This window comes from Urocitellus parryii, chromosome X (genome assembly GCF_045843805.1).
Source record: "Urocitellus parryii isolate mUroPar1 chromosome X, mUroPar1.hap1, whole genome shotgun sequence".
NCBI lineage: Eukaryota > Metazoa > Chordata > Mammalia > Rodentia > Sciuridae > Urocitellus > Urocitellus parryii.
In genome coordinates, this window is record NC_135547.1 from 77,307,056 (window position 1) to 77,333,086 (window position 26,031).

Genomic DNA, 26,031 nt, shown 5'->3' on the forward strand with positions numbered 1-26,031 from the left:
CACACATGCTAGGCAAGCGCTCTACTATTGAGCCACAATCCCAGTCCCGCCTTACACAGTCTTGGTAATGTCCTTTGAAGCACAAAAATTTTCAATTTTAACAAAGTCCATTTTACTTATTTTTTCTTTTGTTGCTTGATTTTGGTATCATATTTAAGAAACTATCACCTAATCCAAAGTCAAGAAAATTTACATCTATTTTTTTTCTAAGAGTTTAATAGTTTTTAACTCATTTATATCATTGATCTAAGATAACTTTTGTATAAGGACCTAGCATTCTTTTGCATGCTGATATCCAGTTGTCCCAGAGACATTTGTTTAAAAGATTGTCTTTTGCCCCACTGAATGATCATGGCCCATTTGTATAAAATCAGTTGTAAATGTTGGGATTTATTTCTGTTCTTTGAACTCTGATCTATATGTCTGTCTTATGCCAGCACCATACTGTTTTGAATACTGTAGCTTTGTAGTAAGTTTTGAAGTTAGTAAGTGTGAGTTTTCCAACTCTGTCCTTCCTTTTCAAGATTGTTTAGCTATTCTAGGTTGAATTTTCTATACATTTTAGGATCAGCCTGTCAATTTGTGCAGAGAAGCCAGCTGTGATTTACAGCTCCATTCCAACCAGGCCAAGTCTGTCATCTTACTTCTTCTAGCTACTACCTCTGTTAATGATATCCATCCTTTCAGTCACTCATGTTCAAAACTTTTCAGCCTGTTTTAGTCAGCTTTTTTTTTTTCTGCTGTGACTAAAAGACCTGACCAGAACAACTGTGGAGGAGGAAAAGTTTATTTGAGGGCTCATGGTTTCAGAGGTCTCAATCCATAGATAGCAGGCTCCATTTCTCAGGGCTTGAGGTGAGGCAGAATATCATGGTAGAAGAGTGTGGCAGAGGGAAGCAGGACACATTATGATCAGAATGAAGAGAAGGAGAGGGAGAGAGCGAGAAGAAGAGAGGGAGAAGGAGAGGGAGAGGGAGAGAGGGAGAGGGGGAGGGAGAGAGAGAGAGAGACTCCACTCTCCAGATACTAAACACATACCCCATAGCCACGCCCCCAATGAACTACTTCCTCCAGCCACACCCCACCTGCCTCCAGTCACCACTCAGTTAATCCCATCAGGAATTAATTAACTGATTAGGTCAAGGCTATAACTCAATCATTTCTTCTCCAAAACTTCTTGTATTGTTTCACATGTGAGCTTTTGGGGGACACCACATCTAAACCATAACACAGCCCTTTATGATTCCTCCCTTTCCTGGAGTCCTCTTCAATTACCAGTCTTTCTCATGTTTCTCTCCCATTCCCTCCTCTCCATTCCCACTGCAGTGCTCAAATCTAGCCTTTATAAGCTTCTTTGTAGATTACACCAATAGCTTCCTAATTAGTTTCCCTGCCTCAAGTCTCTTCCTTCTCCCATCCATCACACACACTACCATCAAATTAATCTTCCTTAAGAATAGTTTTGATCAAGTCACTTCCTTACTCAAAATACTTCATGTCCCTCCATTGTCTTTAGATATCACTTAAAATTCTTCAGCTATGATCCAAAATCCTTCATGATCTGACTCTGGCCTCGTTTTAAACCTTATTTTAAAAAAATAATTCCTTAACCCACATTATTCTATAGGCAAACTGAACTCTCCATTGTTCACTCACCTTGCCATTTTTTTTACAAGCAGGCCTTCTGTCATACTTATGACAGAATGTCACCTTTCTATGAGTCTATTATAGCCATTCTTGAAAGGGTAGCTCAAATTCCTCTCTTCTATGAAAGAAAATGATAATAATAGCAGCTAACACTTACTGAGCACTTCATTCAAAGCAGAGCACTGTTCCATGTTACTTTATATGTACCAGCACATTTAACCCTCATAACATAAGATAGGTATTATCATTAATCCTATTTTACAGATGGGGAAACTACAGCACCAAAAGGTTAAGAAATCTATAGAGCAAGCTGGGTGTGGTGCCTCCTGCCTGTAATCCCAGTGGCTCAGGAGGCTGATGCAGGAGGATCACAAGTTCAAAGCCAGCCTCAGTCACTTAGCAAGGCCCTAACCAGCTTAGCAAGACCCTGTCTCAAAATAAAAAAGAATAAAAAATGGGCTGAGATGTGGCTCAGTGATTAAGCACCCCTGGGTTCAATCCCTAGTGCCAAAAAAGAAAATAAATCTGTACAGCATCACATGGCTATTAAATGTCAGAGCTGCAGCCTGGCACCAGAGTGCATGCTCTAAACCACTGCAAATCTACCTGCTTCCCTGACTTTGTGAGTTACTGTGCATAAGGTCCTTTGCCAGCCACTTCACCCATATTATTTCACAAAACAGCAGCCACCAGTGTCATTATTTTTTTTCAGTGTTAATCTCAAGCAAGCTCTGATCTTATTTATTATTCCCTCATTCTGAAATCTTCACTGGCTTCCCACATGCTTACAAAATATGGCACAAACTTTCATGGCTTAGAATTCCAGCTCCTCCATGAGGTGGTTCCCACCCACTTTCCCAATCTTTGCAACTTCTCCCTCTCATGCACTTTACAATCCAGCCAAACTAAACCACTGCTATTCTTTGTACATATCTTAGACTCTCCTGACTTTGATCTTACCACACCCTCTGTGTAGAACATCCTTCCCTACAATTTCTGTGTATTCAAACTTGACCCAGATTTTATAAACGTGCATACACATTCACATATTTCATAAAGATATCATAATTAGGTACCCTTTAGAACCCAGATAAAATGTTACCTCCTCAAATAAGCCTTTTTCTGAAGTTTTTACTCACTTTGAATGCCCACAACATCTTAAATCTTATGGTTCTTACAACCTTCAATGTTTCATTTTATTTAAATGTATGTGAATATGAAAATCAATCGCTAAATCTGTCTATCATTTTACAATTTCCACCAACTTCCTTGAGGGTAGAATCAGTACTTTATACATAGTAGGCATTCAATAAATAGTCATTAAGTGAATAAATGAATGAAATACCACTCCAGATTGCTTTTAGGAAAGTTTCCCTAACCACTGTTGACAGTACTTTTTGTTATATTGCAAATCATTAATTTTAGGTTTTGTGAAAGCATAGAATCTCTTCCCCACAAAGGAGGTGGGGAGGACAAGCATCTCATTACACTACATTAGTTAAACTTCCCCATAAACACACAAGACATTCATTTGAAATGCAGTTTTCTTGATGAGAAACCTGATCCCTCAGTCTTCAGCAGTCTGGTTTTCCAGGGAGGCTATGCAAATGAGGAAGAGAAGCCAGGCAGCTGCTCCTTCAGGCCTTGATTTGGGGGAGGGGGGTTGGTGACTGAGGAGGATTAGAGCCAGGGGTGATGACATTCATGATGTTTTTAGGTAAGAGCAAAACACCAAACAAAATTGTGGAGATATTCTCTTTTCTTCTAGTCCAGCAGGGTGGACCACAGCTTTTGCTGTGTGCTCTTGAGATCATTCACTGGTGCCATTTTCCCCTCTAATACCAAGGGATAGATGTGTGTGTGTGTGTGTGTGTGTGTGTGTGTGTGTGTGTGTGTGCTTTTTAAAAATTAATCATTTAAATCCTAAACCGGGTGCAGTGGCACAAGCCTGTAATCCCAGCAATTGAGGCTGAGGCAGGGGGAATCCCAAGTTTGAGGCTAGCCTCAGCAAATTAGCAAAAGCCTATTTCAAATTTTTAGAAAAGGGCACAATGGATATAGCTGAGTGGCAGAGCATCCCTGGCTTCAATCCCCAATATATATATATTAAAAAATCCTAAAAGACTCATCCCAGGACACTTGGATTCCAGAGTGACATTTACAGCAGACTTAATCAGTGCTGCTGGTGGAGGGATGTCAATCCTAACTTTTTTCTCTATCCAGACCTCTGATGCTGGGAGCAGGTCCCCTCTTCTCACTTTCTAGCTTGCATTCCAGCAAGGGCCAGCTTTGCATCTTCATGCTTTCCAACAAGCAGTCTTAGCACCCTCTAGAGACTTCCTCAATAGAGATGAAAGAAAGGGGAAACTCAAAAATTGAAAAACCAAGAAGGGTAGGAGGCACAGGGAGAGCAGAGAGAAATATTTGGTACTAATGTTTTTTGAGCTCCTCATATAAGTCTGAGAAAAGTAATTGCTGGCAGCAAAACCCCTTCTGAAAATATAACATTTAATCTGTTGCAGCATTCGATGGGATTTGGGGGGGGGGTTAAGGACCCAAAGTATCACTAATCGGTCCCAAATGGGAGCCAGTTAATTTTGCATAGGGATTTTTTCCCCTAAATACCCACAATCCTATCTCAACTCAGGTACTGCTGACTCATTCTGTAACAACTCAACCTGCCAGGGGACTAGCATATGGTAAATGCCTCAGTGATTCCTGAATATCTATTACAAATGATTCTGGGAGGCAGAGAATTGGAGGGGGGCTCCCTGCAGTGAGGATGATGTGTCATTTCACAAGGGCCATGGGTGCCTCTTGAACATATCCAGAAGACATTTCATTTCCTATAAGTTCCTTTTTCTGCTTTTAGCATCAGACAAGCTTAACTGGTTTTTGCCAATGTCTAAAATAAAGCACCCAAACATATACAATAAAAAAAAAATACCTTCAACCTCCAAACCCACTCACCCGCCAACCAACAAACAACCCTGCATCCCTTTTGTTGTTTGACTTTTCAGGATGTAATCTCTTAACATTTTAAAGGGACATCTTTTCTCTCATTGCTGAGTCCATTATATAGAAACATAGATTCAAATTGGCATCTCTTTAGAACATGCCTTGTAGTAAGTAGTTCTACTCATCAATTATATGTCACCTTGGCAACAGAAAGGGCTGCACGCTATTTTTAGCGAATTATTACTTATCTCTTGCTATACCTCTTAGAAGTAAACCATTCTCATTCACACAAGGGAAAGTGAGTCATCCTGAATTAAAGAACCTTACCAGTGGTCTGGAGTGAATCGTCAGAGCTAGAATTAGAACACTAATTCTAATTCGAATCCAATGCTATCGTCACTAAATCCCAATGCTCTTTGGCTCTTTTCATTTTGAAAGGCTAGAGGCCCCAGCAAGCAGAGTGTATATTATCTGGGCAGGGGGTGGGGTGGGCGGAGAGGCAGGCTGGTCTGAGAGCTAAGCTAACAAACAGAACAAAATGGAAGAAGACTCAAAGAATAGGAGTCTTAAGGCTAGCTGTGCTAATGGCCCTTTGTGTGATCTGGGGTGGGTCATTTCATTGGTCTGCAACCACCAGGGCGGCCCAAGGTGCAGATTACATTCAGCTTTGTGTCATGTCATTGAGTTTATGTCTCATCTGTCTCTCTTTGTGACCTCCACAGCACCCAGTTCTGAGGGAATACTGGCCATGGAGTCAGACAAACTTGGATCCAGGGTTTACACGGTACCTTGGAAAAATCACTTCACTTTTCTGAACCTCAGTTTCCTTCTCTATCAAACAAGAATAACATTCCCCCCATGGGGTTATTGTGAGTATTAAATGATATAGCATTTGTGAAAATCTTCTCCCAGAACCAGGCACATGGTAAGCACTCCATAACGTCGACTGAATAAATGAATGGCCTTAAGTCAGGCCCTTGGAGTGCTATGTTAATTCTTTCAGCCCACTAGGATACTGTTGAGTTCAGCACAGCACACCACAGCAGTGACTTCCTGAATAGTACTCTAATGGTCCCCAAAGGCACAGAGAAATTTCATAGTGTCACCGCCCGGTTATACCTGTTCTGGGAATACAGTAATTCATTTTCCAGTGCTGCCAATCTAATACCTTTCACCAAACACAAAATTCACTTTAAGAAGGGGCAAAAACACAAATGTCTTTCTGTTACATAGAAGTTGGAAGAATATATTATTAAAATTGAAACCGACTTCTCTGATTTCTTAGGCAAAAAATCAGATTGGAAGCCAAACAGCTATTTGGCCTTTGTAGACCCTGGATAGTGATGCCCTTGGGGGAAAGGGGAGAGCTGGAGTCATTCCAAACCGTAGTTACAACATTTGTGTGTATATTTACTGCTTGTGCTTATGCTCTCTGCACTTAGTTTTTACTCTCTGAAGCCTTGAAGAATTCACAATTTACCTAGAGCACAGTTTAATACATGTGAGTAGAAATATAGGCCTATATCTCTGTTTCTCATTTCCTAATCATATTTTCTCCCCTCCCTATATAACTGATACCTCTTCTTTTTCAATTCAATTGTTCTGCTTTTCAAGCATAGGTGGACAATCATGATTTGTTAACAATACACATGCCCCTGGCCCTTCCCTCACCCTTCTTTACCCAGGAGGGCCTCCCTAAGATTCAAAGCCGAAATCCTGCCATATAGTTAGCACCTGGCGTAGCTCATCAAAATATAATATCCTTTCCCAGATGATTGGAAATCTCTGCAATGCCGTCACACAATGAGGTGTGCAAGAAAGAGTTTGGGGATTGATTTTCATCATTAACTTGATATTGCATGGTTTTTGTGGGACTTAAAAAGAAATGCATTTTTATTACTTTTAAGTACTGCACATAGAGTAACTCCAACTCATCATATTTTAACAGTTATTTTTCTGGGGCAGGATGTATTTTAAACATGTCTATGTTAGAGTGTCTGGTGGATCATTTAGGATCAGTGTCCTGTTGCTTGATGAAATCCAGATCACTTCGATGAAATCCAGATGGGGAAACTGGGTCTCTGGCAATGGCTGCCAGATCTTCTCCATATGAAATCTCTCTAGTCTGTATGCAAATTCAAAACTCCATATCCTGGAAATCCCAAACCAATCAAGTGGCGCTCAGCTTCTTAGTTACTGGACTAAACACAGGGAAGCGATTCATTCTTCCCTGAGGAAATAAGCATTTCTTACATACATCTATCTTGGCACAAAAAGGGCTGGCTAAGCAAATTAATAGTGTAAACAGGATTGCACTGGGGAATGTTTGTCCTACTTAGGAGAATAAAGTTTTTATGCACTTTGTGCACATCTACTTACATACAAATAATTGATATGCTAATTACAAATGATTCCTAAAGACCCTTCCCTGAGGTGCTCTACTATGCTGTTAGTCTACTTTGAATTACTAGCATGTCCAGTGCTTGAAAGTAATAAAAATGCATTTAAAAATATTCTGTGATTTAGTCTGGCTTTCCTCTAATTAGGCTGAATTAGTGAGGCTTGTCTATATTTAAATAGGATAGATATTTTTCTACTTGATCTTTAATACATTTAAGATGCCCCAACACCCCCTTCCTCCATCCCTCCCTTTCCTCTTCAGAATTGTTCCACAAGGGGCTGGCACACACACCCCCTTCCATCTCTAGTTCACTACTCAACTGCGCTTGCATCATCTCTAGGCAAACGCCGCCTTTAGTCCCTGGCACACTTCCTCCTTCACTTGTTAACTTGTTAGCCAGTTATTTGAGATGACTTTATTTTTTCTTTTGCGGAGATATTTTCTTTAGTTCTTCTTTAAGAGCCAATGGGTATGGATCTTTCTCGATTGCACACAGACAAAAGTCCAGTCAAACTTAGCATCAGGCTTTTTCATCAGGTGGTGGATAGAGGATTTGACTAAATCTCTGTACGATCCATGTCAACAGAACACAGTGAAGCAGCTCATCAGTCCTGGCAGCTGCTAGGTGTATGGCAATGTCAGGCACAGTCATTCAAAGCCATAACATATTACAGCTCAGTCTAAACAGTAATTTTTCTAGGCTAGACTAAAGGCACAGAATAGTGACTACAAAATATGGGATGGGGAGGATTGGGGCAGGGGTAGGAAGTGCCTGGTATATAGAAGCTGAGAGGAGTAATGAATTTTGATGTTACAACATACTATTAAGCACAGATAAAGTTAAGTTAGGAATTCTTTTCAGAGAAAATCTATGTTGAAGGGTGTGATTCTCAAGCTTTCCATTTAAGCAAGGTCTTCCTGCCTCTGGATAGTTTCAGAACATGTTCCAGCATCAGAATGTATTAAACTGCTGCCAAAGAATCAGGTCACTTTCTCCAGGGGGCAGAGATCAGTCAGCACTAAGAAGAGAGGAGGGAAAATGCACATCAGAATGACAGAACAAGCCCACAGAATTCCAGAACATTGTCCTCCTTGACTGAAATGGAAAAAAATACCATCTATGAAGACTTTTTCACTTGGTGTGTGTGTGGGTGTGGGGGGTGGGATGTTACGGTAAAGCTCAGGAACTGGTCATGAAAGACACCAGATGAGAGGGAAAGGAGGAGAAAATAGGCACTGTTCCTCTAACCACCTGGATTTAAATCCCTAAGGACTAGATGAAGGAAAATACCAGTACTCACTGCAACCCCAAACAATTTCTGGAGACTGGCAGGGTGAGCTCATTTAGAGTTGAGGAAAACTCAGATAATGAACCACAGTATCCCTCCCTCCAAATTATCTTACATTTTTAGGTACTTAATGTATTTTGAATTCAATATCTTAAAAGACACATCAAACTAGGAAGAATAAATGAATAGCCCACTTTGGCCTCATTTCCACCTGTGGCTAACATTAGCAGTGAATTTAATTAGTGTCTGAGTCATCTATTTTTCTAGAAACAATAGGCAATTTTACATCTGCCACACCACAAGGATAGGCAGGATAGACATTTATCAAATAGAACAAAAGCATTTATTACAAATACCTTACTTACAGAGGGCTAAGTTCCTGATGCAAGGCTTACAGAATGAATTGGCTACTTCCTTTACCTTCATCATTGGGCAAAAGTGAGCTAGTGATTACTGAGGTAGTATAACTGTGACCCAACTGAAGGGTGGTAGAATGATTGTGTAAAGAAATCCTGCCAGCTCTCCGATTGTAATAAAAATGGGGATGAAGATGAATGTAAGGGGGTGGGGAATATAATACAATTGAGGGATAGAGTGATTGCCTAGCATGTGCAAGGCCTTAGGTTTAATCCCTAGCACACATGAGCATGTACACGCTCTTGTGTGTGCACACACACACACACACACACACACGGAGACAAATAAGTCTACATAATTATTTGTTCTCAAATGCAAATTCCTAGAGAGTCCATCACTCCTTATCAAATGATAGAGAATTTTAACAATTTGTATGCTTAAAATATTTACGCATGAATATGTGAGTATGCATTGCTTTTGCCACGTCATGAAGCCAAAGGGAATGTAATTGTTGGGTTCCCTTTCACTGAAGATTTACTGCTTCTAAAACTGAATTATAAGAACTCTGGAGTCCCAAGTGGAAGATAATTTCCAGATGACTTATCATTATAATGAAAGAAAAACCTATCATCATTAAAACATCTCTTCTTTAAATATTAACATTAAAAGTCAATAGTGAAAGGAAACATTTCCCTTAAATGTCCTTTAGTGATATCCCTTGGTTCTCATTTTATTCAATTGGTATTGCCTGAACCACTTATAGCATGGAGAATCTCCACCCTATGCGCACATGTTAACTTTTGCCAGGACTGAGAGATGGTATGAATTTTGCCTATAGTTGCAGAAATGCAAAGTTAAAAATCTTTAGCAATACTAGCTGTTAAAAACCACATGAAAAGGATGTAATTCCACGAGAAGATCTCTATAAAATGACATGTGACTCTGTTCACCTTCTAAAGCAGGAAGTCAGGATTTTCTCCTTTGAAAATGAAGGGAAAAGAGGATTTACAGAATCTCCATATTTCCAAACTTTAATTAGGAATTTAAAACCTAAGAAGTAAATTCTGGCAATATTTATTCTTATTTTCTGCCCATGAAATTACAAATTAAATCCTGAGGATTAAGAGATTCTTATTTTTGGCAAAACTCTAAATTGCACTTTCACCAACATACCCAATAGATTGTGTATACTATAGATCATGTGGTTCATTTGCATAAAGCTAAATAGTTTCTTTCTCTTTTTTAGGAGCTTTTCTGCAATCCTTGAGATAAAAATTCCCAAGAAGTATTGGGGGTGGTATTTTTCTTTGCAACAATGAAATTTCATACTTCCACGTGATACTTTGGAGACAAGGTAGTCAATGGTTAAGAAGTAGACAGATAGGGATTCAAACTCTGGCTTCACTGTTTCCTAGTTGCTTGACTTTAAGCAAGTCAATTTTTTCTCCAGTTTTATCATTTGTAGAATGAGAATAATCATACCTACTTTTAGAGGCATTACAGAATGTAGATTGTTACAAAGATCAAGAGAAGAAATGTAAAATTTTAGTGCAATTTCCTTCTTCTAGAAGCTAGACCAGGGTGCAGAAGCCTCATCTCTCGTTTAACATCACCAGTGCCTAACATAGTGTCTGTCATAAAGTAGACATTCAATACAATTTTACAGAATGAATGAATAAAATAGTTTAAAAATACACACCTAAATAAATAAAATAGTTTAAAGATACACACCTAAATTGAATAGGAAAACATGTGAAATGTTAAGGCCAGCACCAGGTACAGAGTAAACTATGTAGCCTAGTAACTCCTCCTTTGCCTTCCTTTTCTTTTTGTTAATTAATGTTTTTAAAACCCTATGAGATGATGTCAGCTGCTTGACTGTTTTGTGGGAAGGTCAGAGTGGCTCTGGAGAGGTGAATTTTGGCTCCAGACCCATAGGAACTGATTCTATGCTTAAAACACTACTGGCTTGTATTCCAGAGGCAATGTCAGAATCTGAGGAAAATTCTAATACAGTAAAGTATACTGTGAAGGTACCATGTTAAGTTTATTAGTGCTATGTTTTTTTCTCTTCCTTGTTGGGTGTGAGCGGAACTCAATACAGATGGACACAGAAATTCCACTCAAGAACAAAAACTTAGGTTTAAAAGAGCCATGTCTTTAATGACCCTGCTGTTGTTCTAGAAAACAAGTTGTTTTGAGGTTGACTACTGTGGCTAGCCCATTAATAGTAGAGCTAATGTTTAAGAAAAGCAGTTGAAGAGGTAGTAAAAACTGTTGAATTCATGCCCTTGCACCACAAAAAATAAAATAGCAGCATATAATATTTCTCTCATAAAAGGAAAAAACAAAATATTACGTTTTTTGAACTTATGATGTCTCTGAATTTTTCTTTAAGTTTTTGATGGGGACAAAAGTATTCCTTCAATTTTGAGCTATATAACTACAAGCCCTAAGACTCAAGATAAACAGACCAAGGACAATCCAGATAGATTTGTATTTAAAAAAAAAAAAATATATATATATATATATATATATATACACACATACACACACATACACATACATACACACACACACACACACACACATATATATATACACACACCCATATATATTTAGTTGTAGTTGGACACAATACCTTTATTTATTTATTTTTATGTGGTGTTGAGGATCGAACCCAGGGCCCTTCATGTACTAGGTGAGTGCTCTACTGCTGAGCCACAACCCTAGCCCCTAGATTCGTATTTTAATAGCTACTATAATGAACGCTAGTTCACTAGAATAAGGTTATTTCTCTGGTCATGTTGTTAGCACTTATTAGCAAAGTTTTGTATATGTGAATATAAAAACTGTTACTAAATGAGAACTCCAGCTCAACAGAATCTTTAAGAAGTCCTAATTATTGAGAAATCTATTTAACAATATATCTTCCTTTTGGTAAAAGATTTATACAGTGTCTGTTCATATTATCTTACAAAATTGAATAGTTGAATATTCTTTTTTTTTGGTGGGGGTACTGGGGATTGAACCCAGGGGTACTTAATCACTGAGCTACATCCCCAGCCCTATTTTGTATTTTATTTAGAGACAGGCTCTCACTGAGTTGCTTAGCACCTCACTTTTGCTGAGGCTGGCTTTGAACTTGCTATCTTCCTGTCTTACTCTCCCAAGCAGCTGGGATTATAGGCATGTGCCCCTGTGCCTGGTGAATATTCTTAATTTTTTTTCATAACATTGAACTGTTGACTTCAGTATATGCATCTGTACTTATTATAGGTACCATATGCATAGTTTTCCTATGAGACATATACTAATAATCAGATATCTAGTAAAGATTGCTTTCTGGCTACTAGTGCTGTAAGATTATGGATAGGATACATACTAAGAAGTATTAACACAACTCTGAATTTCTTCATTCAAACTTGGTATGTGTCATGGAAGTTGACAGTGAGCAAGTAGCTAGGTCATTCTGCAGGGTTTGAAGTTTCAGAGTGGTACCCTGATATTTACCAAAAACTCCCACAAACCAACAGCAAAGAAGTACTTGTTATCATCACTCTCTCTTACAAATTCTTGGGTGTAAATGTTCTGAAAATCAACAATGCATTTTAGGTAGTAGGTGAGACATAATTAAGACTATCTCACATTGCATTCAAATACTGCTCTGAGAGAAAATAGGTTAAACATAGGCAACAGTTCCTTGCTTCTTTCACACTGCCGGAGGTAGAACTCAGGGCATTTTCTATTTTAGATACCAAAACTTGGGAACTAGCAAACCCTTCCTTTGTTAGAACACCTTCCCTCTCTCACCAAACATGCATACACTTATATGTATGTATGGCCCCAGGGTAGAGTGGGGTTGGTGGGCTTTCATGCAAATCCAGATTAAAGGGGCTGGGGCTGTAGCTCAGAGGCAGAGCACTTGCCTGGCACATGTGAGGCATTGGGTTTGAGGTTTATCACCACATAAAAGTAAACAAATAAAATAAAGGCATGCTGTCCTTCTATAACTACAAAAAAATTAAAATAAATAGGTAAATCCAGATTATAATATACTTCTATCATCTCTATACTGGAGCCATAAGATTTCATTTGAAGGATGGAATAATGTTGATGTTCTTTTATGCTAGCTAAAATAGTACATTACTTGGTATACCAACTCTAGTAGCTCCCATGCAAACTATAAGAATCTTATGGGAATCATTAATTCTTCTCTTAGGATAAAATAACCTAGAAAAGTCTAATTACAAGATTGCCAATTACATAAAATGGAACCCAAGATTTTTGGTAATGTTAGAAAATGTTGATGTAAAAATGGTACAACCATTATATAAAGCAGTATGGAGATTCCTCAGAAAAGTTGGAATGGGACCACCATTTGACCCACCTATCCCATTCCTTGGTTTATAGTCACAGGACTTAAAATCAGCACACTACAGTAATGCAGCTACATCAATGTTTATAGCAGCTCAATTCACAATAGCCAAACTACTGAACCAACCTAGATGCTCTTCAACAGACAAATGGAAAAAGAAAATATGGTATACACAATGGAATATTACTCAGCCTTAAAGAAGAATGAAATTATGCATTTCCAGGTAAATGGGTGGAGCTGGAGAATATCATGCTAAGCAAATAAGCCAATCCCCCAAAAACCAAAGGCTGAATGTTTTTTTTTTTCTGATATATGGATGCTAATTTAAAATAAGTGGGGTAGGGAAGAATAGAGGTACTTTGGATTTGGCAGAATGGACTGAAGGGAGGGGAGGGAGTATGGGGGTAAGAAGGTTAGAAGAATGAATTGGACATTATTACCCTATGTGTATATATGACTATGCGACTGGTATAATTCCACATCATATGACCAGAAGAATGAGAAATTATACTCCATTTATGGATGATATGTCCAAATGCATTCTACTGTCATGTATAACTAATTAGAATAAATAAATTCCATATACAGTCTATTACAAAATGAAACTTTAAGCCATTTTTTAAAATGAAGGGGGTGTGTTCAATCTTAAAATGAAACCATTAAATTTCTGCCCGACTAGCTAGCAAAGTAAAAAGCGCTACACCAGAGGAACAACCTTAAAAAGGAATGAAGAGAAAAAGGGAGGGAGAGAGAAGGAAGAAGGGGGGGGGGAAGGAAGAATGGAAGGAAGGTGGAAGAAATGAAAGAAGAGGAAAGGGAAAAAAAACAATTTATGTGAATCCCACAGGGAGAAGCAGCTCAGGAGCAAACTAGAAATTGGGTGACAAAAATTAGAGCATCTATAAGTGAACCAGTGATAAAGATGAAAATGAAATAATAGATATACCAAATGACTTTTATAAAATAATGAGCCATTTGTATAACTAATATGCCATTTGAGGTAGGCAGATGGGTCAGACTCCATTTCCAAGACACATATTGAAAGGAGTCAAAAGCATAATTTGGGACAGAGTGAGATAATTACCAGACCTGGTAAAACTAGTTGGCAAAGATGGTTTGGTTTTGTTTGTATCACTTTTCCTGTAGTGCTCCACTACCTATTCCCTGCTCTTCCGAAAACTCAAGGAGTTCATACTCTAACCCTTTGCAAATTGGCTATCTGTGAAATAATACGCCTATGGCAATGTGGCGGTGAGGAGGCTATGTTGGGCCAAGTTTTCATTTTAAGGTCTATTTCTAACTGTAGAAACAATGTCTGTTTCCTGTTAAAGGAATTTCAGGTATTAGTCCAACAGATGGGAGGGATGTTTGGACCAGGAAGCCTTCCTGGCACCCCTGGAATCAGAGGTGACTTCACATCATGCCCTGACCAGACTTGACTTCTGAAGGAAATCAAAGGAAACAATTATTGTACCTTTAATGAAAACCTGGAACCTGTTATTCTGGGTGATCACTGTGTGAATTGCCGGACTCTGCAGGCAAAAGGGCCTTGGGATCTATAAACTGATGAGTGTCTGGTTCTCTAGTAGGCAAACTGGAAGAATCTTTAATAAACGCTAGCCTCTTGGACACAAAAGCCATCGATCTACTGGGATGCGGGTGGCAAAAGGGTTTCTGTAAAGGGAAATCATGTATAATCTTTTCCGGATCTTTTCTTTGGGGCTAAATTTACTTTTAAAATGCTTCTAATTAAGTTTGATACTAAGACTATTTTTAAACATGAATTACCATGGGATTTAAATTTTTTTAATCATGTAGTAGAAAATGGTGTATCTAAAAAAAAAAAAACTATAGGAAAGAAACAGACTTTTTTTGACTGAAGGAGAACTAGTAGACTTAGGGTGGTGGGTACTGGGAAATCCTCAAATATGCAGATAACATTCAGCTTTTGCTGGCAGTGAAATGCCAAGCTGGTGGGGGAGAAAGGAAGATCTCAGGAAGCTTTATGATTGGCAGATGAGCTTGAATAGGGACACATGTAAGGTGATATATTTAGGGAGGGCTGATATTACAAATTATACTTGCAGGATGATGGGTGGTGACCTTTCAATTAAGACCCAGGAAAGAGCTCTAGGAAACCCTGTGAATAGTGCACTACAGAGAACAATGTAGCTTCCTGCTATGCCAAAGGTGGGGGGGGGCAACAAGATGTTGGGCACTGTTAATAAGGGGATTAAAAGACAAACAAAATAATTCTCCTTTTACACAGAACCACAGGACATCTTCTTTGGTCAAGTTACATAAGCAGCTCTGATCTGTACATCTCAAGGACAGGACAGAGCCTAAGGGGAACAAAGAAGGGCAATTAAACCATCAATGGCAGGCTCAAAACAAAACAAGTCCAAAAAAAGTTGTTTTTCTTTTTTTTTTTTTTTTTCAGTCTGATAATACAGAGGTAGCCAGGGGACATGATAAAAATCATGAAGAAGCTAGTGCTGCTGAATGACTGAGTGATGCGTTGGCTGGCCAAATCTCTGGAGCTAAGAGGCACTTTTGAAGCATAAAGTTTTTATTTTTTAATAGTTCTACTTTGTTTATACAATTGCCAGTGATGACGGCCAATGCAGGCCGGCTCCTTTGGGAAGTCCCTGTTTTCCACCAGAGGTTGGGAGAAATGTGAGCTGAGGGGGGGGGGTGGGATCAAGAGTACCTCAATCCCCACTGCTTACCTTCAGAATTGTTGACTGGCTCACTTCCAGCCAGACTCACTCTCTCTGTTGCCATTGTCAGCAGTGAATTTGTACCTGACCAATCTCAATTTTTATGAATATGAGTTTAGTTTCTCCCTTTTTCCTTTCCATAGGACTTGTCAACTCCAGAGGTCTACACACTAAACTGTCCACCGATAAGTATCTGTAATTTAATCCTTAACTATAAGGGAAAAGAACAGATTTCTGAGCCAGGGGAATAGCTCAGTGAGAGAGCATATGGTTAGCATGCACAAAGCTCTGTGTTTGATACCCGGCACTACAAATACACACACAAATTTCTTATACTAATTTTAACAGATAGAACTCAAGAATGCACAATGAAGAATTATAGAGGGGATTATAGAATTGTACAGAGAAGAAGCAGAGGTTTCCATAAGAGAAAACAGAGATGTACACTGCCAAGCTAATGAAATCACACACACGCAGGTTTCTTTAGCTGAGAAAGTAGTAGAAAAAGGATTCCCAAGGACAGCTTAAAAGTTTTTCTTTTTTCTTAATCATACCAGGAAGCAGGTAATATCAAAGCTGGAGGAAGGCTCTGATCCAATCACTTGGCCATCCCTAACAGGAGATGGCTACCCAATTAAATAAGCATAAGAAACAGTGTCTAAAAGCTATGTGGACATACAATGTTTTTCTCTTTCAAACTGTTGCTTGAAAAAAAAAAATTCTGCCAGATGAGGGAACATTTCATTCTACAGAAATGCAATCCTCTTGCTCCTGGCTCGATGGTTTTGTAATACCTCTCACAGATGTGGTAGTACTTCTCATCCTGTATGCCATCCTGAAGGGGCACATTTACACTATAGTACCGTCCTTTCCCTAGGCCGACATCAGATACATCACCTGTTCCTGTAATAGAGAAGAACACTGTGTTCAGTTATTAGGAACATGTGAACTAGAAAACTTGAAGGATTGTCTGACAGGAATTTAGAAGGCCAAAACAGTCAGTTAGCAGAACAATTCTGAATTAGTAATCATTTTCTAAGGTAATGAAATTATGAAAAATAATATACAGTAGGAACAAGGATAAATAATGTTGGGGAAGCCAGGAAACTGAAAAACCTTCATTTTCATCTTACTGGATGAAATAAAAATTAAGATATTAACTCCTTTGCTTGATTCTTTGTGCTTTTGAGGTTGACATAATATCACTGTGTCACTGCAATTATCAGGATGTTAGGAATTACTTGTGGTATCTGATAGTACAGGAAGTTTAACTGATCTGCCTATTAACAGTCCATAAAAATCATCTGGAAGAAGAAACCGTGTTATTGTCATTCCTCTTATCATTGTCACCTGAAATGACCTGTGTTGAAATTTTGTGTAGAATAGCCTCCATAACATAGTAACAGGATGGAGCTATACAAATATAAGATATAGGGATGTACAGAACAATTGCAGTATCTATTCATCAAAAGTACAGGGAGCACATAAGTCACTTGCCTGGGAAAAATCCTGGGGAGAATTTGTGCAGGGACACGGTCATGACTTTGGAGGTGAAACTGAAGGCGTCTTCTACACCTACCAGAGAAAGAAATGTCAGAAGAAACACTTCATATATAGAACTTCGGTTTCTAATACCTAAAAATCTAGAAAGCAGTTGTGGGAAGAAGGGGAGAAAGGAAGGTGGCAATAACAAAACTAACAAGCCAAGGAATAAAAGTGACAAACCCCTGGTCTCTGATCTTTGTAATTACAGATGAGGTAGAACTTTGGCCTCAAGTGAAGTTTGGGGGTACCCTTTCAAATTAATGGCAAACTATAACTGGACTTCTCCTTTCAAAGCAAAGGGATGCCTGGGCTTTCTCTGACATCTGTTCTAAAATGTGGAGAAGGGAATGAGCCCAGAATTAAGACACTATCAACAGAAATGAATAGAGGACACTGGCATCAACTTTGAAGTTTTATGTTCTATTTTCTTTTCAAAGAAGTATTATGTGATAATCCCTTTAAAAATATAACCAATACAAACATTAGGCATTACATGGTGAAAGCCTAATTATAAAGTACCTCTTTATAATGCATATTTGGTTATATATGCAGGTTTCTCAAAGTCCTGTGTGTACTAACTAACTTATAGTACATCCTTCTGGCTAAAACATGGAAAGCTGAAAATAGTCACGGTCTTGTTCCTTAATAGCAGCTTTATAACAGAATTTTAAAGCCTAGAGAAACATGGGGGAGAGACTTTTCTAGAAAGGGGTCTCCTTTCCATTTAAACAGGGTCAGAAAATGATTGGATGCCTGGGAGTTAAAAGCTGGGATTTAAAGTAATTCTCAGAAGCCACTTCTTGTCCAATAACCATGGTACCCATTTCTACCCTTTTCCTCCCAGAATCATATACTGTGGTTCATATAATCAGTCTGTAAAGTGCAAGGACTATTAGCAAATTTGGGTACTATCCTCCTTTATATTTCAAACAAAGATATTGTCTCAGTGTTTACTTAATGTATTCAGTCTTCATTAGAAGCCAACAGAGACCTTAAAAAAATATTAACTCTATTTGTACATAACAGGTATGTTTGAATTTCCCAAGCTTATGTTTTGCCCTAGGGAGGCAGTTAAAATCAGTTAAGGGCTCCAGGCAGAAAGTATGAAGTAAACAAAATAAAACAAGATAAATGAAAATAGCATTTCAATTTAGAAACAAGGATAGTTCATGAAAATTCTGATTATTTATCCATCCAGAGATATATCAGCTTACTTTTCTCCTGACCATGTATATGAGTCCCTGTTTTCTCCCATGTTGACTAGCACATGACTGGCTATTATTATTCTTTTTAATCCTAGGCAGAAAGAATGGTCTTGTTCTAATTTGCATTTCTCTGAGTATTAGGGCATTGAGCACCTTTTCACATGTTTAGTAGCCATTTGTATTTCTTCTTGTAGGAAATACCATTAGGCATGGTTATAAAATCATACTTAATTTTAAAAGGACGTAATCAGATAGGTGTAGGATATGGAGTTGGTGTGAAAGAGGAGAGTGTTTAGGCAGATGAAAGGAGATGAAGACGGGGTAGGAGTGGTTAGTGAAGCCACCACAGGATGTTAGTTATGGAATCATGGGAGATTTAAAATAAACCAAATGTGTAAGAGTTTGGGGGTGGGGCAGGGGTCACTGGAAGGGAGGTGCTGAAGAGGGGAAATAAACTGAAATGAAACACACCATAAAAGTTGGCTAAAACAGGAAACTCTAAATGGTGTAGAAATAACATTGCAAATGGAAAGAACGGTTTCAGGTGACAGTCTTATTTCATTCTTATATGGTTCAATAGAGTTGGTTCTAGTCTCGAACTCTGGTACTAATACTTTGCATTTCATAATCATTCATTCATACAACAAGTATTTTACTAAACCACTACTATATACAGATACTATTAAGGCATTGTACAAGACAGAGAGAAATAAATAATTTGATCTGTGTTGTGAAGGTACTTAAAGTTTCTATGAAGAAACAAGACACAGACATGTTAAAAAATTACCTAATAATATGAGACAACATGTAAGTACATAGCAAATCAGTGCTATAAACAGTACAGGACTTGAGAGGTGGAAGACAACCCTTGGGGTAGGGTGATCAGGGAAATCTGCTACTGTTGAACCTTGAGCAAATGGATAGAACTTGGAGATGCAAAAAGGGAGGAGAAAGCAAAATTAAGTTAGGAAAAAAGGGAGGCAAAGTCAGGGAAGTAGGAATAGTGAGACATGTCATGAATATTGAGATACACTCACTGAGTAAGAGTAACCTGGACAGAAAGTAGGGAGAGATAAGACTGGAAAGATGAGGTGAGGCTTGTTTGAGGTGAGCCTTGAAAGATAGGGAAAAGACTCGACTTTACTTCGAAGACTACTGTTTTTTAAAGTGTGGCCTGCAGAACAACTATAGTGCTGTTAAATTGTACATTCTTTGGATTTATATCTGACCTACTTAACCTGAATATCTAGTGAATGTGGCCCAGCAATCTTCATGATAAAACAAACCTCCCATCCAGATGCACAGGTAAGGTTGAGAAACATTGTTCTAGGCCAGGGGTCAGAAAACTAAGTGAATAGTAGATAGTAAACATTGTAGGCTTTTCAAACTAATTACAATCTCTGCTAGGAACACACTTATGCATATATATGCACACATACAAATTTTATGTTTTTACAACCTCTAAAAATGGGGAAAAAAACATTCTTACTCTCTGACTATACAAAATGTAAGCCATGGGTCAAATGCTGCCCCTTATTATAAGGAATAAGGAGATTCTAAAGGTTTTTGAGCAAGGCTGTGTTTTGCAATGGCCAAGTATTCAGAAATTCAGTGACTGTAGTTCTCAAGGTAGTATGTCGGTTTTTCCAACCTCTCTCTCATCTGTTACATTTACTTTGTGTGTGTGTGTGGCACTGGGTATTGAACCACACAGCTACATTCCCAGCCCTATTTTATTTTTTATTTTGAGACAGGGCCTCACTAAGTTGCAGAGACTAGCCTCCAACTTGTGATCTTCCTGCCTTAGCTTCTTAAGTTGCTGGGATTACAGATGTGTACCATCATGCAAGGGTCTATTACATTTACCTTTATGTCACTGGTCCATGTTTCTAGCATCCGTTTCTAGCATCTGTGCAGGAAACACTCCCTGGGGAGCTCCCCCCACCCCACCACCACATTTCTTCATTCTTCTTTCTGTTTTGACAGAAAAGCTAACCCTAACCTTAGACACATACTTATGCATGATTATGTGAGTATGTCTTGTCTAAAAAATTCCCAGGAAATTAGGAAGTAGCAGTCACTAAAGTCGGGGACAGGGGATATACTTAATCAATCATTTAATGGATAAGTGTTCTTAGGTGAATGGAAATACTGTGTTACAGACAGGACAACTGTCACTGTAGGTCTATGTTCTAGATAGAAAATACATAGGAGGGTTGGATAAGTATTTTCAGTGGAGTCTTCTAAGAGGGGATTAATAGGTGAGCACAAAGTGTTAAGAGATTCTGCCATCACAAGTTAAGGAAGATGATCTGGGTTTGTGCAGGACTTCATATTTTAGCAACATAAAGAAAGTGGCAGCCGGGTGTGGTAGCTCATGCCTATAATCCCTGCAGCTGGGAAGGCTGAGGCAATCGGATCACAAGTTCAAAGCCAGCTTCAGCAATTTAGCAAGGCTCTAGCAACTCAGCAAGACCCTGTCTCTAAATAAAATACCAAAAGGGCTGGGGGTGTGGCTCAGTGGTTAAGCACCCCTGGGTTCAATCCCTGGTGCCTCCCAAAAAAGAAAAACAGATTTTGGTCACTACAGAAGTTGGTAGTTTATTGGTGAAAAACTTGGACTGTCTGTCCTTCATATACCTATTTTATCCTGAGAGAAGTACCACTGAGAAGAGACAAGACTGTCAGCTCTAATCACAAATTTGCCTTAGAACTGATGGAAATGGCCTGAGGTAGGTTACTGTGCACTGGAGTAAACACTAGTTAAGAGTTCCACTTCTTCCCATTCTCTACTATAAAGCTCTGCTACAGGAGGAGAGGGGAGAGGAAATGAAAGGAGGCTGGCTTAGGCAGCAAAGGAGGGATTGGCGTGGGTTAGAGGAATCTACACTACTTACTTTAGAAATCTCAATTAGGAAAATTTCAATTGCAATAGCCATTCCTCCTCTTACCAGTTGCCTAGAAGTAGCTTTACTGATCAAAACCTGCTGTCGTAGCAGCAAAGCATCTTTGAAACTGAAGGGCTTACCATCTCCATGGTGCAGATCCAAATCCACATAGAGAATACGGTCAAATTTCCGTCGCAATCGTAATATTCCCAGGACAGCATCATTGAGATAACAAAAACCAGATGCTTCATCTCTGCAAGAAAACAAGTTGCTACAGCCAACAGCCAAAAAGCAATCCAAGGGAGTCTTTACAGCCAAGGATCTAACCCTTGAGATCTAGTCCCTTAAAATTCCCCCTTCTTTGAAGAAAAACAAAAATCCAGCCACAAAGATTATATAGTAAGTGGCCTAGAATGATTAGAGAATGAAGTGTTTTGGTAAATACTCAGGTTGACTGATAACATTTTCCATTCAAGATCCCAGATTTTCAAAGCATTAGAATATAATAACTATACTGAACAAAATAAAACCTTTCTCTGATGATTTAGGAATCATGTCAAAAAATATGTAGTACCCCGGGCTCATTATGATGAACACTGATTTTCATTTCTAGAACTTTAAGAAGGCTAGACTCTAGAAGCAGCCTTAAAGACAATCCTATAGGGGATGGGGTTGTGGCTTAGTGGTAGAGTGCTCGCCTGGCATGCGTGAGGCTCTGGGTTCGATCCTCAGCACCACATAAAGTAAAATGAAGACATTATGTCCACTTATAACTAAAAAATAAATATTAAAAAAGACAAAGATGATGGAGATTAGATTTTCTGTACCGGCCCTATAACCTGGGAGTTATTTTTTTAAATAAAAAAAAAAAGTCTTGGCACTTGTTGCTCATAAAAGTTGAGTGTAGAATGTATAAATGCATAACCTCTTGGGTAGCATAACACAGTTGCCTTTCTGTAAATGTAATTATTACAATGAAAAATGAAGCAGCCTTTTCTAAAGTTTATTTTGTTTCCTTCACAAAAATTGTCCTCATTGACTTTACTAGTGTCCTTTAACTTTTTTGCTATTGTGTCACTTTATCCTCTTGTCGACAAAAACGTGTTCTTTTATTACACATTTATGTGAAATAACGTGTTCTTTTATTCCACTAAGCTTGGCTGATTAGATGTAGAAGAACATTATCTTTCATCAGAATGCATTATAATTTATTTTAAGGCCTCATCCAAAATGTTTCCATTTCTTTTGCTTCCACAAACACTACAAATATTTAGCCCATTTTTGTCTAAGCTCACCCTGAAGTTTTATTCAAAGCAGAATTCTGAGAGGAATAACAGTTAAAATGCATCTTTGCTACTATGAGAAATCTTTCTAGTGCCTACACAATGCATACACTTCTTCATGAAATCACTTTTTTTATTGCATTTCATATTCTAAACAATGCCCTGGTTCACAGGCTGAGTCAATAAGACAGTTCGATGGAGAGCAGGAAGTTGGTAAAAATATTGCTTGACACTGACTATGCTTCATTGAGGTGAACTCAACAAGCAGCTTGACAAGGAACAGCTTGGTCTTAGGTATGCAACCAGAAACAGAAAAAAAAAAAAAACAAGCAAAGAAAAGAATTTGTCCATCCATGAATTCTCTGTAAATAAGAATTAAATATGTGACTTTGAAAGTTCTTAGATGTCAGTGCTATTTTCCAGTTATGGAAAGTTTACATTTTATAAATCTATTGTCTCAGTACATCAAGACATATAATGTATTCTTCTATTAAACATCAATAACTTTGTGTAGATGGGACAGAACACTGAATGGTAGGTCAAAAGAGGAGGGAGAAGGAGGAATACAAATCAGTATAGGTAATAATTGCTTCCCTCAGAGAACATACAATGAAGTTAGGGAGAATGTCATAAGTACAGAAAAAAACAAAACCAAAAACCTAACCATCCAAACAAAAAAGGCAACCGGAAATAATATGGCATATAAAGGAGAATATAGAGAACTTCTGTAGACAAACTTGGCAAAGTACACTCATGTCATTGTCAGTATCGGGCTGTATTTAGGCTCCATGGTTCTAGAAAGCAGTGATGGCCAAGAAGCTCCCCACCTCTCTGTGTTCTGAGGGCTGATAATGGAGAATTGACCAGTTTGCTCTGACATATTCCAAAGTAAGACCCATCCTTTCTTATGACTCCCATTAAGACTCATGGATAACTACCTTGTTTACCCTTTTCTAAAAATCTCCTGGGCCTCTTCCTTTAAGATGTTCCTAATTAATGAACATTATTCCATGACAATAGCCTGAATAATGATGATGATGTCTGTAATTCAGAAAGTCCTTTATGTTTTTTTGTGTGAATGTGTAATATTTTCCTACCTCTGGATGATATTACCAAATTAGATTAGAAAATCTCATAAAGGAGCTCTGTTCTCATTGGCTTATAGAAACGAATAAGCATTTAGAACCAAGTTTGGGCATGCCTATAATCTCAGTGACTTGGGAGGCTGAGGCAGGAGGATTGTAAATTGGAGGCCAGCCTCAGCAATTTAGCAAGGCCCTAAGCAATTTAGCAAGACCCTGTTACAAAATAAAAAAGTGCTGGGAATATAGCTCAGTGCCCCTGGGATCAATCCCCACTATGAGAGAGAGAGAGAGAGAGAGAGAGAGAGAGAGAGAGAGAGAGAGAGAGAGAGAGAGAGAGCCAGGCGCACACCTGTAATCCTAGTGGCTAGGGAGGCTGAGGCAGGGGGATGGCAAGTTCAAAGCCAGCCTCAGCAAAAGCAAGGTGCTTAGCAACTCAGTGAGATCCTGTCTCTAAATAGGGCTGGGAATATGGCTCACTGGTCAAGTGCCCCTGAGTTTAATCCCTGGTACCACACCCCCCCACACCAAAAAAAGAAAGAAAAGCATTTAGATAAAAGGAATATTGCTTAAATTACCATAAAATAAAGAAATTGAACCTTCAAAACTTTCAAACTGCTAAAAAGAATATTCCTATAAAAACAATTGTAACAATTCAAGTTCACATAATTTAGATCAATTTTTGGCAAATAGGACTGATTTAGTAATTTTAGTTTACTAAAACTAGCTGTCTTTTTCTGACTTATCAGTGTTAGGTAAAATGTGCAGGTAGATTTTTGTTCTACTTAGGTGTATTCTTCCTAAACACAAACAGGCTTATCGATTGAATGAACTAATGTTACTTCTATTAAATGTTCAAGTTTATGAATAAAATAAATTCGTTTAACCAAGTTGAGTCATTCTGATAATGAACTTTATTGCAATAGTAATTATGTTTTGTAGTTGATCAGCTTGAAAATAATTTACAAGATCTTTATGTAACTGAAAACTTTGAACTGATATTAAATTAAATTAATATCAGTTAGACACCTAGACCATTTCTAAGTAAAAGAATGCTGAAGGCTGCGGTTGTAGTTCAGTGGTAGAGTGCTTGCCTAGAACATGTGAGGCACTGGGTTCGATCCTCAGCACCAAGTAAAAATAAATAAATAAAATAAAGGTATTGTGTCTAACTACAACTAAAAAAAGTTTTAAAAGAATGCTAAAACATTACTACACATAATTTTAGGTTTATATGCTTTTACTTCTTATTTTTACAAGGTACAGGGAGGCTATATATATTTGACTGTACTTTTTGTCACTTAGAAAAATTGTACTATAGGGCTGGTGTTGTGGCTCAGTGATAAAGCACTTGCCTAGCATGTGTGAGGCACTGGGTTCAGTTCTCAGCACCACATAAAAATTGATAAACAAATAAAGGTCCATCAATAACTAAAAATTTTTTAAAAGTTGTACTACAAAGGATGTGTATGGATACCAAAAATTGCAGAGGATTCACAGAAACAGAATTTTATTTGTTCAGGTCAAAGCTGGCTATGGTTTGATGAGTTTATTTATAAGATTTTCAAAAAGAACTTCATGGCTTGGGTTGTGGCTCAGTGGTAGAGCGCTTGCCAAGCATACATGAGGCACTGGGTTTAATCCTCAGCACCATATAAAATAAATAAATAAAATAAAGTACTGTGTCTATCTACAGCTAAAAAAAATTTTAAAAAGAATTTCAGTGGTTACTTTGGTAGCACTTATACCAAAAAGAACTCCAATATCAAATATACTGATGAAAAACTAGAGTTTTGCTCTCTGTTCAAATGGCAAAGGTTTTTCTTTTGGATTATTTGTCTGTCCTTAATGACAGGTTAGAAACAGTTTGCTTTACCTTCCAAATAATCTTCTTAGATAACAAAGATTCTGTGTTTTCCCAAGGTAATCTTTTATGGTTTACTACTTTTCCTCCCCTGCAGTGCTGGGGATGAAACCTGGGCCTCACACATGCTAGGCAAGCATTCTACCACTGAGCTACACTCCCCAGCCCTCTTCTATCATTTATGTTGACTTTAGTATGTCCTTGACTATCTAAGAAAACAAAGTCCTCGCACTGAGAAAGGAGCTAAGGTTCTTTACAATCATCTTACTTCCTGTGTTTATCTTTAAAATCTTTTATTGTCACTTTGGTAAAACAGTGAGCCAAGTATTGCTTTTCAATAACCCATCATCCTATCTTAAGTCCCAGAGGGCCCATGGAAAAAATCACAAAGGATTTGTTCTTTCACCTTGTAAA

General features: G+C 38.2%; 1 protein-coding gene across 3 annotated transcripts in view; it reads right to left on the minus strand.

The window, feature by feature from the left end:
- The window catches only part of Hdac8 (histone deacetylase 8), a 229,219-nt gene that overhangs the window by 128,830 nt on the left and 74,358 nt on the right, over positions 1-26,031 (minus strand). For 2 of the 3 annotated variants that reach the window (XM_077793756.1, XM_077793757.1), the window contains exons 5-7: positions 21,529-21,641; positions 17,248-17,325; positions 16,545-16,653 (exon numbers count right to left, since the gene is read on the minus strand). In XM_077793756.1, coding sequence (XP_077649882.1) covers positions 16,545-16,653; positions 17,248-17,325; positions 21,529-21,641 — 300 coding nt within the window. Of the gene's footprint in view, positions 1-7,353; positions 8,026-16,544; positions 16,654-17,247; positions 17,326-21,528; positions 21,642-26,031 lie in introns of those variants that run through there. The other variant, XM_077793758.1, reaches the window with a different exon arrangement.